The sequence below is a fragment of the Poromitra crassiceps genome (assembly GCF_964638095.1).
Source record: "Poromitra crassiceps genome assembly, chromosome: 14".
Classification (NCBI taxonomy): Eukaryota; Metazoa; Chordata; class Actinopteri; order Beryciformes; family Melamphaidae; genus Poromitra; species Poromitra crassiceps.
Window position 1 is genome coordinate 42,130,127 of NC_139633.1, and position 12,550 is coordinate 42,142,676.

At 42.3% G+C, this 12,550-nt stretch overlaps 1 protein-coding gene across 1 annotated transcript; it reads left to right on the forward strand.

Annotated features, from left to right (window-relative positions):
* The first annotated feature begins 1,153 nt into the window (after positions 1-1,153).
* cst7 (cystatin f) lies at positions 1,154-12,163 on the forward strand. Its single transcript, XM_083650345.1, has 4 exons — positions 1,154-1,271; positions 4,036-4,214; positions 8,574-8,693; positions 11,726-12,163. Exons 1-4 carry the CDS (start codon positions 1,220-1,222, stop codon positions 11,801-11,803), a joined length of 429 nt encoding a protein of 142 aa, XP_083506471.1. The 5' UTR covers positions 1,154-1,219; the 3' UTR covers positions 11,804-12,163.
* Positions 12,164-12,550: the final 387 nt, after the last annotated feature.

Genomic DNA, 12,550 nt, shown 5'->3' on the forward strand with positions numbered 1-12,550 from the left:
ACTATTAATTCAGTATCATTCAGTCATATAGAACGGAAAGGACGCTTTCCACTTTCGGGGACGCTGGATGACTTTCACTCTCGTTTCCCAAAGGCGTGGTGTGTTTCAATACGCCTGACCCCGCCGCTTGGGACGCTGCCTTCATTTCGACTCACACACACTGACTCACACACACATCCACACTGACTCACACACACACCTCCTCCTCCCAATGCAAATACCCTTGGTCCGTTTTACACACTCACTATTTCGTTATTATTTTTGCTTCGGCCCATGCTAAAACACTTCAAAATTGGAGCGATTGGTGTCTCTTGAGTCCTTTAGAGTGCTCCTAGAGGGTACCCTGCACGGGGAGTGCTCGTGTTTTACTTAAAGTGTTTATCTTGTCTGTAATTTTGTAACTTCCTATATGTTTTTCTCTAACAGGGCGCTCTTGAAAATGGTGTGTGTGTCTGTGTGTGTATATATATATATATATATATATATATATATATGCCTTTGGCTATTTACATTTTTAATATTTAAATTTTACAGCATATTATTGTATTACTGCTCTATGTTCCTGTTGTTTTACTGGTGTTTGTAACTTTTTATGCGGCTGTCTTGGCCAGGTCTCCCTTGAGACCCTTGATCTCAATGGGACTAACTACAGGACTACAGTAACAACATGGGTGAAATAAAATAAGTCAGTAAATAAAAACCCATCAAAGCTGCTGGTTCCATCTCAAGCCACAGCTTCAATACTGAGGACGTGGTGGGAGAGAGGAAACTGGTCCTTTCTGTACAGTGTCACTGTCACTCCCCTCCCCCCTCTCTGTGTCACTGTCACCCCCCTCCCCCCTCTGTGTCACTGTCACCCCCCTCCCCCCTCTGTGTCACTGTCACCCCCCTCCCCCCTGTCTTTCTCAATGTGTGTAACTGTCATCTGGTTATACTGAAGAAAAGAAGTTGGTGTTTTAACCATCCACTGTATAAAAGAGGAGTAACAGGCAGTAGGTTTTCACAATAAAGCAGACAAAACGGTAGAAAACCAAACAAAAAATACAGAAGAAAATACTCCAATGTATAATAAAAAAAAATGGTTGAGATGAGAAACAGCAGCGGGGCAGAGGACAAACTTCAGTGAGTTTCCTGCTGCATCATCGCCGTCAGCTGTGGTCGCAACAGGAAGACGGGCGGACAGACAACTGACAGAGACTCTGACAGGCAGAGAGGAGTGATGGTGGGGAGAAGACAAACACTGCTGCTCGTCTCTCTGGTGCTCATTCTGGGTAAGAGACTATAATGTACTGTAGCAGTCTTCATACTTGTTTACAGACTGACTGGATAAGACTGAGTCTATAATATACTGTAGCACTCTTCATACTTGTTTACAGACTGACTGGATAAGACTGAGTCTATAATATACTGTAGCACTCTTTATACTTGTTGTTTACAGACTGACTGGATAAGACTGAGTCTATAATATACTGTAGCACTCTTCATACCTGTTGTTTACAGACTGACTGGATAAGACTGAGTCTATAATATACTGTAGCACTCTTCATACCTGTTGTTTACAGACTGACTGGATAAGACTGAGTCTATAATATACTGTAGCACTCTTCATACCTGTTGTTTACAGACTGACTGGATAACACTGAGTCTATAATATACTGTAGCACTCTTCATACTTCACTTGTTTACAGACTGACTGGATAAGACTGAGTCTATAATATACTGTAGCACTCTTCATACTTGTTGTTTACAGACTGACTGGATAAGACTGAGTCTATAATATACTGTAGCACTCTTCATACCTGTTGTTTACAGACTGACTGGATAAGACTGAGTCTATAATATACTGTAGCACTCTTCATACCTGTTGTTTACAGACTGACTGGATAAGACTGAGTCTATAATATACTGTAGCACTCTTCATACTTCACTTGTTTACAGACGTTAGGTACTGATGATCCACATTTTGGAAACCACTCTTCACAGCATGCAGCACATGTGATCGGATTCTCACAAACCCACGAAGAACAACCTTTGTACCATCTTTGTGTTTTTTGCATATACAAAAAAATGTACTGAGATGTAAAAGTACTAAGAAGTAAAAAGCTATGAAAATATGTATTGACATGTTGAGTGAAATAGAGAGCCAAAGTCGACGTCACTTCCTAGTACCAGAGACCTTTCATCCGCCATTTATTTCCCCATAGACATTTCATAAAATGCTTATAAACCTAGTTGGTAACCCTTTATTTTCAGGTCCCCAACTGCACATGAACTGAACATCAATGTAATGACTGTCTAATTACACATCATTCATACTGGATGTAGTTATTATTTGTAATTAGATATGAACACCAAGTGAGAGCCAAAGTGGAATGTCACTTCCTGCTTCAGCACTGTACCAGAGATTTTCATCCGGCATTTATTTTCCCATGGACGTTTCGTAAAATGCTTATAAAAATAGTTTTACTGGTTCAAACCAAACGGTACAGATATATTTAGAAACAGGAGAAATCGCATAACATTGCACTTGGGCCAAAACATAAAAAAATGTGGGTTTGAAGAAAATACTTTTTAGATGTTTTTTTAAGTTTCGGTCCGAGTGAAATGTTCTATGGTATCTCCCGATTATAGCGTTAGCTGAACGTTTGGTTTGAACCAGTAAAACTATTTTTATAAGCATTTGACGAAATGTCCATGGGAAAATAAATGGCGGATGAAAATCTCTGGTACAGTGCTGAAGCAGGAAGTAGGCGGTCACTTTGCCTCTCTATTGATTGTTCATATGTCACATGGTACCGGACCTGTAAAGTGGAGTGAGTCTGTTCAACTGTAGTTGATATGTAGTTACATGTTACCGGACCTGTAAAGTGGAGTGAGTCTGTTCAACTGTAGTTCATATGTAGTTACATGTTACCGGACCTGTAAAGTGGAGTGAGTCTGTTCAACTGTAGTTCATATGTAGTTACATGTTACCGGACTTGTAAAGTGGAGTGAGTCTGTTCAACTGTAGTTCATATGTAGTTACATGGTACCGGACCTGTAAAGTGGAGTGAGTCTATTCAACTGTAGTTCATATGTAGTTACATGCAGTGTTGGGCAAGTTACTTTCAAAATGTAATATACTACATATTACTAGTTACTTTCATTTGAAAGTAATAAGTTACTTTACAATATTACTTTCTGTGTAGAGTAACTCGTTACTTATTACACTACTTTTGCATTACTTTTACCAAAACAATAGCTGCAGCACAATGACATTGCCGCTCCGGAACCATCCCGAAAAATAATTTCAACCGCCTTGAAATCAGTGTAAAGAATCCAAAATTCTAAATGTTATTCTTTTCCTTTGTTATTGTCATCTCTAGTGGTTATTTGCATAGACACACACAGTTTGATTAGGAAATGATTGTATCTTTTTTTAAATATGTGCTTTGATTTAATCAAATGTAACTCAGTTTGTAACTTGAGTTACTTGACAAAGTAACTGGTATAATATTACTGAAATCCTATAAGTAATAAGTTATATTACTGAGTTACTGCTAAAAGTAATATATTACATGTAATATGTTACTTTTGTAATGAGTTACCCCCAACACTGGTTACATGGTACCGGACCTGACGTCAAAGCTATGGCCTGGGACAGAGATTGGATGCTGGATTCGAACCACTGAACTTCAGATTGCAAAGCACACAGCTTTAACCACTCAGCCACAAGAGCTTTCCAGTTTTCATAGTGGAGTTTGAGAGGATAACTGTATGTCAGTCAGATGTAGTAGTCACTTCATAGCTTTGTTTTATACACAGAGACTTGGGGGGAAATATTGATACTTTGTTATATTATATATATATTTATATTTCACTTCACTTTGCTTGACCAAGTAAAACTATTTTTTATAAGGGTTTTATGAAATGTAGATGGAAAAATGAATGTCTGATGGAATCCCTTGGTTCGTATGCCTATACCCTGTCAGAGAGTGTGACTTTGGCACTCTATATACTAGGCTATGGATGTGACCAGTGTTGTGTTTCCTCCAGAGAGAACAGCGTTGGCGAGCAGCCACAGGGGGCGCTCCATGCCCGGCTCTCCATACAACATCAGTCTGAATGACCCGGGCCTCCAGAGGGCGCTGCTTGGTGCCACCAAAGCTTTCAACCACCAGTCCAATGACGCCTTCCTCTTCAAACCCTCCAGTATCCAGGCTGCTCAACGCCAGGTCAGGAACCGACAGAACCTGACCCAGCCCGATGGGCTCGGGTCGGGTTCGGCCTGACAATTTATGCTAATTGGTCGGTTTGAATTTTGAGGCCCGTTACTCTACTTCAGAGAGCCAGGGTCTGACTGACTGGAACCTCAGAGAGCCAGAGTCTGACTGACAGGAACCACAGTGTCTGACAGGAGAAGATTTAACAACCTCAGACTAGAGGGCTGCATTGGGATGGGACTCCTCTTAGGTGAAGTGTTTTCTGAAAATTGCGTTAAAAAAAAACATATTTATGCTTCTAAAACAGAAAAAACAGTTAACTTTGTTTGCTGTTTCATAAAATGTTGTTATCCACAGACCTTATTTCAAGCATTTAACCAAAATCCCCATACAAAAATCCCATTGACTTTTCCATGTAGGAACCAGAAGTGCTCACCTCACATCCAGGTCTTCTGGACTCATTCCTGTGGTACTCGATTACCTGCTTTGGTGATCTCTTCAGTGACAAAAGGACACAGCTGAAATCATGACCCATCAGTTTGAATTAAACACAAACTGGGTTTTGTTTGCTGTCAAAAGGGTGTAACTGCACTGACGCCCTTTTGACATGAAGCAAAACCCCACTTTTGACACTGGAAAAGCATTGTGGGTAGAGGATTCTAACTAGGGATGTTCATCAGTTATCGAAAATCGATAATTGATCGTTAAGGAATGGAATCGATCATGTGGAATTTTTATCGATTTTGTTATTATTATTATTATTATTATTTTTTATTTTTTTATTTTTTTGCGGACTAGGTTTGGGTGGAATTCGTTCCTCCTCGCCCCACTCCATTGCACAGCCGACTAACGTGAGGTGGAGCTTCATATAGTCTCTAGTTTTCTGGCTGGGCACGGGCCTTTGTGCCAACAAAACTGTTTTAAACATGGGGAATTCACACCGGCATGCGCCGGGGACAGCAGAGTGTTGGAGAGGAGACACATTGAAATAAAGAGTTCATTGAGGAGAACACGTTGTCTTTCGTATTTTCTGCCATAGGCATTCATTTTGTAAAAAAATAAAATTATTAATATGATCGATAATCGATAATTGATCGTTAATTTTCACCGATTTTCGATTATGGAAAATTTTCAAAATGAATATCCCTAATTCTAACAACACTTAGGTCAACTCAAAATGCATGCTGATGTAAGTAATGCTAACATGGTAGCATGATCACATCATTTTTACTATCCTATTAATATTCTAGGTCAATATTAGATGAATGTAAATACGTTAATATTATTATTAAATACTTTGGTCTATCCACCTTATTTTTGAATGCCCCACTGTAAAAAATAATCGTGGGTACAAGGTCCGGTTAACGTGACTCATTGTTGCCGCTTGCCATTTCCTTTGTTATACTCTGGCTGCAGACCCGAATTATAAACCGGAAGCTGGAGTCCGTTATAAAAGTTATAAATATAGTCACGTTATAAACAACTAACCAACGCTGGAGGTCCGTATGGAAACTCAAAATGTGTGTTACTCGAAATGGTTAAAAGTTAAATCAATTTTACTGCCATGTAACATAGCTAGCTAGCCGCTAACATTAGCCACAGTTAGTAGCCGACTACCCACAATGCATTACGTTATCCCAGCACCCGAACGACACGGCTGTAGAGCAGAATGGCTCTGCTGTAAAAGGGTAAAATCCTCATAGACGTTTTTTTTGTCAGGGGCTGGGGGGTTATCTAAATTGGTTACACCGGAAATAGAACCCATACTTAACGTAAGGCAAAATGGCCGCCAAAAATAAGGTGGATAGATTCAAATGTTATTAACACATTCACTGCCAGTCGTTTTTTCAATACTGTAGGTAGGTTCTGCCAAGGTTTTTTTTTTAGGATTCTGGCTCATCTTTCAAGAGCCGAGGATTCTTTTCTGCTAAGATTTTGTGAACACAAATGATCTCAAAAGAACTAATAGAATGTGTGCTTTCTCTGTCTAAAAGAGTTAGTTTGTAGAGTTAGTAGTTATGTAGGCATTAGCAGTAGAATACAGCATGGTTTCAGCGTCTGAAAATTTATTCTGAGATAAATGGCTTTTTGTGAAATTCGATAGAACAGTCACTTTAACCATTTATTTTTGGCATAAGACGTCAGACATCTAAACAATAGTTTTGAACAGTAATTTCCTCCATAGCAGCAGGAAACCCCCCTCTCCTTCAAACTCCTCCCTCCGTGGGTGTGTCTCTGGTGGCTTTGCAGCGTTTGTCACAAGCGAGTCTCTGCCTGTCTGTGCTGCCTGGCTGCTGGCGGCTGCTCTTTGGGCGAGTCTGCATGAGTCGTTTCGGTTGTGAGCTCAGCTGCAATGAAGCTGCGTGCGATTGTGGGCTTTCTGCCGGTGTTTCAAAGTGTGTTGCACGCATAATCTATTATGCAAATTTGCAATCCCCCACCGCCAGCTCCCAGCGCGATAATGCGCGAAAGCGAAACCGTTTTCGCCAATCCATTTTACAGTATGAGAATGGTTTCCTCGCGTTCCCCTGCAGTTTTGGCTCGGCTTTTTCTAGTCTGGAGAGCACTGTCGCCACTTAGTGGGTTGGTGGAATGGGTTGTACACGTTCGGTGGCTCCAATATTTTTATAGGAGACGTGGGGTTGGTCCCACCGTCAAAAAAGTTTTTTTTTTTTTTTTGACGAGTCAACTTGTCATTGGCAGTCAACCGTTGGATTTTTTTTTGACGAGTCAACTCGTCATTGGCAGTGAACGTGTTAACTCATTGAGTGCCAGCCACTTTTGGAGAACGGACGCTCCCAGTGCCAGAGTTTCAGAGCTTTTTTCAGTGATTTCTCGAGGCCCACAGAATATTGTGTGATATTACTATGTAAACACTGAACACGCAAAAAGAACGATGAGACTCTTTTCTATCATCAGCAAAAACAGGTTTATTGATATCATTTTCCGTTCTTTAGTTATCAGCCGGAGAAGATAGCTTGATTTAACCAAAAAGAGCCGTTTTTTTCTAGAAGCTGAGATAATGGCCCTTTTGTGAAATTAAACATTTCAAACACATCACTGACTCTGAAGCTAATTTTCTGATGTAGTCACACCTCAAAAATAATTTCCTTCAATAAAACAGTGAAGGCCAGGGAATTTTGTTTGGCAGAATAATATTTTTAGCTGCAACCAGCAGCGCTGGCCCCTGCGTGCGCTGCTGGTTGCAGCTTCTTGCTGGTCTTGATTTGCTGCTGGTGGGCATCGGATATTCTGGCTTGCGTTTGCCAATCCTGTCCTGCTGTCTGGGTGTTGTGTGCTGCTCTGCGTGCCCCCCCCCCCCCCCCACCCCTCAACTGCACACTCCTCCTCCGTATGGGAGTGTCTCTGGTGGCTCTCTGCTGACTTTGCTGTGCACAGTGAAGGGTGCGCGACATCCAGCTTTTTTACAGCGTTCCGCGTGTGTTTGTCACCGGCTCCTATGCTTCCAGTTGAGAATAATAACAACTCCACGGCTGATCATGCGGATGGGCTGTCGCAGCGGACATGGAGGAGCTCAATTGTGGGAGCAGATTGGCTGCTGCAGGCACATCTAACGTTAAAACGCTTCATGCATATCGATGCATACGGATGCGATGCGATTTCCGTTTCCCCAACGACTTATTCTCTGTTTTTCTCTGCCTTTCTGTTAACCTGGAGAGCACTGTCGCCACCTAAGGGTTCTGTAAAATAGGTTATAGACCTCCAATAGCTACAATAGTTGTACAGGAGATGCGGAAGGCTTTGATCGACGTCCCACCGTCAAAAAACGCATTGGACGTCGAAAGACGTCATTGGCACTCTACGTCACTATTTAATTGGACGTCGAAAGACGTCCATGGCACTCAATGAGTTAATCTCAGGAGTGTGAACTGGTCAAGATGAGCTTTGGTAAGACTGCTGGTAGCCTATATATTGTATTATATTCTGCCTCCTTATAAAGTACTTTGTAAACTCTGCTTTTAGAAGTTCTATACGTGAAGTCGTATTCAACAGTACTAGCAGAATACTGTGTAACTGGACATTTAGTCAGGCCTCGCTCTCAGAGTTCTCCTCTCTCTCCCCAGAGGGTTTTCATAGTCCACTTCCTTGGCTGATTACAACTTGGTTCACCTGTGTGCTGTTCCACGCTGGAGCACCTGTCTTGGGGCATTTTGGCCACTAATTTCCCATTTTGTGTGTGTGTGTGTGTGTGTGTGTGAATGAGGTGCCTGTGTATGTGTGTGTGAATGAGGTGCCTGTGTGTGTGTGTGTGTGTGTGTGTGTGTGTGTGTGTGTGTGTGTGTGTGTGTGTGTGTGTGTGTGTGTGAGTGAATGAGGTGCCTGTGTAACCTCTAGGTGTGTTACTTTCAGATCATTAAAGGGATCCGTTACACGATTGAAGCTCAGATCTCCAGAACCGTCTGTCTCCAACGAGGAAACGACACAGACCTGTCCACATGTGACCTCCAACCAGAGGGGGCGCTGCAGCAGGTAACACACTGTACACCTGTCACACTCTGTACTGTAAAATATTCTACCACACTGTTCTCTATTGTAAAAGGAGTAATTCCTATGTTCCCAGGGTACGGGAACGTATTGCATTCACTTGAGAAATAAAAAATAATTACCGTTTTTCTGAATTAATAAGTTTTCATTAAACTATTCATCTGCTGTTTTTCTGAATTAACAAGATAATTAACTCATTAAATCAGAATGTCTTCACATTCAGGAGTTTTAGAGTTCCTTACGGGTTTGAAAAAGGCCCAGACTCTCGTTCGCATTCAGGGTATGTTCGAGAGGTTTGATCGTGGGGCCCACATCCTATTCCATGGGGCCCGGAGCGGAGTCCTCCACTCGTGGCGATCAAGGGGACCCTCTCAAGGGTTAGCGGGTTCAACAAACCCACCTGGCTTTCCTGTAGGTATGAACCTGCCTCAGATCAACAAACCCACCTGGGTTTCCTGTAGGTATGAACCTGCCTCAGATCAACAAACCCACCTGGGTTTCCTGTAGGTATGAACCTGCCTCAGATCAACAAACCCACCTGGGTTTCCTGTAGGTATGAACCTGCCTCAGATCAACAAACCCACCTGGGTTTCCTGTAGGTATGAACCTGCCTTAGATCTCGAAGCTCACAATGCACACTCGCACACTCGAATATGATGGAGGCCCCTCTCTCCCATAACCCGCTGGCTACTGGGTGTTGGCCAGCACCTCCTAGGAAGTCTTGGGCTTGAACTCCTGTTCCATTCATCCTGGTCGTCGTCTTCCTGGATATCGAAGCCATATAAATGAACCTGGCACTCTGAATCTGGAGCGTGTGCTTTATAGCCCTCGCTCGCACACTGCCGATGTCACAGATCCAATTGTGATGCTGTCAGTAGTCGTGTTTCCATTACCATCAGAAATGCGCAAAATCTAAATATCGCAATAGAAAGTGGGTAATGGAAACACGTAAATTTCGAAAAACCTCCCAAATATCGCAAAAGGTTTTTGCGCTCTCATGAGGTGGTTTTTCAGATGTGTCGATATAGCAGTTTATCGCAAAAGTGTAATGGAAACGCATTTTTCGCATTTGCATGTCATGTGACCCATCTTCTCCTTTGGAAAATGAAAGGAAATGAGGGAGAAAGGGTTCGATACGCCGTGGCAAAACCTCCGCAGCAAGTGGAAAACTTTTAAGCAACGCTACCTAGCAGAAAGACGAGTGTTGTGCAAAAGCGGAGCTGGGGAAAATAGATCATGTTTAATGACAGAAACGGTCCATGGTGACAGGCTGCCTGTCTGTGTGCGCGCAGTTGTAGGCTACCTTTTTTCCTCTGCCTCTCGCGCTCACTGCATTCACTGCAGCCAGCAATATGTTGACACTCATTTTCTTTTGAATTGATAATCAGGCTCGTTTATATGCGTTGTAACTTCATGTGGTGATTTGCATTGACCATTGGTTGGATTTGAGCATGCAGGGGACGGGATATGGGGCAGATCCCCGTGCGTAATCACTGTGGCAGCTGCTGCAACGGGGAATCACTCAAACTCAACTTCAATGGAAACGCCTACAAGTCGCAATTGTACATTGTCGAAGTTGTAGAAATATCGCAATTATTTTGCGAAAAACTGTAATGGAAACACTGATGTCATACTTGTCCGATGATATAATATGTTGCCTAAGTCTAGCATTGTCTAGCTGGTTCTGACATCATTGGTCAGGAACGCCAATGCTGTCTGATGTCACAGATCGCATTGTGATGTCATCGCCGCGGTGATGGTATCAACGAAATGTCATCCAGGGACAGCTTCCAGGGCCGAATGTCGGCCGGCGAATTGGTGTTGATGCGGAGTCTTTGTAACACCAACCCAAACAAGAGTTTGATGATACGATATGATAACCATTAGTTTTGTTGTGTATAGGCGAACTGTTTTGAAGCCTTGTTCCAATAAAAACTAAAAAGAACCGCCTCGTGGTTGTATGCACGACCTTGAAGCCCACAGTGCAGTGGTGTGGCCATTCAGTCTTATGACACTTTAGGCAATGTTTGGGGGTTCCTCAACAACACAGCTAATCGTCTTCAACATGGGAAATGGTCCTACCCCTCCCCTCCCCACTCCATCTACTCACCCCTTGAACCCTGAGTCTCGACTAACCATCCTATCCCTAGCTATGGCCCCTTTTACTTAGCCCCACCCCCTTCCTTGATGGAACAGACGGACGTGAGGTGACAGTGACCTTGAACTTTGACCACCAAAAATCTAATCAGTGCATCCTTGAGTCCAAGTGGATGTTTGAGCCTAATTTGAAGCAATTCCATCAAGGCGTTCCTGAGATATTGCCTTAACGAGCAACGGATGTACGGACGGACAGACAACCCGAAAAAATAATGCCTCTGGCCAGGGGGCGATTGCCAGTGGAGGCATAAAAACATATTTTATTATTATAATATATAATTATATAATTATTATTGACTTGAATCAGGTCAAATTTGACCCTAACACAATAGGCTAATGTGTGTTAACAGAATATTGAACTGGGGAACATAGGACCCTTTTCCATTATGTGCCAAATAAATGTGGGGACCCTGGGAACATAGGAATGACTCTCACTGTAGTGTAGTGTACTGTAGTGTAGTGTACTGAAGTGTAGTGTACTGTAGTGGCAATCCTTCTTGTTGCTTGCTCTTCAGTTTGCTTGGCATCCAAACTGCAGTATAGAGGAATAGAGGACACCGTACCCAGTGAGTTTTTTGTGTGTGTAGTCATGTTTATAGTCATGATGTCGGGGGACTCAATATAAATTGATTTATTCTATTATGCAAATCCATTGAGTCTATAAGTTTTTAGCTCTTTTTGCAACTGTTGCGCCTGTTGCTTAATGCACTTTTTTTTTTACTCTTTTAAGTTTTGTTGTGATGCTTTTAAATGTCCATTTTATTCTCTTCTTTTCCTGTCATCCATTTTATGTGAAGCACTTTGAATTGCCTCTGTGTATGAAATGTGCTATACAAATAAACTTGACTTGTGTTTTGCAGACCTTCAGCTGTCACTTTGATGTGTGGGCGATGGCCTGGCTTCACGTGATGAAGACTCTCTTCTCCTGCAAACCCTGAAACCCGCCGGACGCTCCACCTGTCCTGGGGAGCCTGCTGTGTTTCTGTAGCCAACGGCTAACATCTGTCCAAACTCCTTCAGCTCACAACAGAATAAAACAAGTCATGACTTGATTTGTATTTAAAATATATATATTGACTCAGAATAAAGAGGCCCAAGAGCATCTTGGGCAAGTTCCCCTGTGGGACAACAACAAAGTGTACATGACCTTACAGGATATTGTCAGGTTTTCACTGCCTTGCATCCAATGTATTTTCCAGATGTTTTGATGCCATTGTCCTGTTCCAATGTTGTCCTATTGAACTCTGGGGACAATAAAGCTGTACTCTACTGTGGGGACAGGAGCAGGAAGTGATGTCATGTCTTTTACTGTTTGGTGTCAAGAAGTTGATAGGCTGCACTGTTTAAAACAGAGACTTTTATTCACATGAAGGCTGGCAGCTTGCGAGTTTATCCACCCACACAGAGAGACAGGTCAGATACAGAGTGTCTCACAGACACGCCTCCCGTCAGGTTAACAACCAACAAGGAAAGCAAATGTAAACATGTCTAAAACAGGGCTGTCAAACTCATTTCAGTTCACAGGCCACATGCCACCCAATTTTGTCAAGTCGGCCAGATAAAAAAAATCAATAACCTATAAATGACAAAACCTCCAAATTTTCACATTTCTTCATTTCAAGAATTACAGGTACATTTGAAAAACACGTTTTCACATAGGGTTATCTCAGCTACCATCAAATGAT

Coding starts and splice junctions, on each gene's coding strand:
- cst7 (XM_083650345.1), top strand. CDS start 1,220: ATGGTGGGGAGAAGACAAACACTGCTGCTCGTCTCTCTGGTGCTCATT. Junction 4,215..8,573: donor TCCAGGCTGCTCAACGCCAG/GTCAGGAACCGA, acceptor TGTTACTTTCAG/ATCATTAAAGGGATCCGTTA. Junction 8,694..11,725: donor CAGAGGGGGCGCTGCAGCAG/GTAACACACTGT, acceptor TGTGTTTTGCAG/ACCTTCAGCTGTCACTTTGA.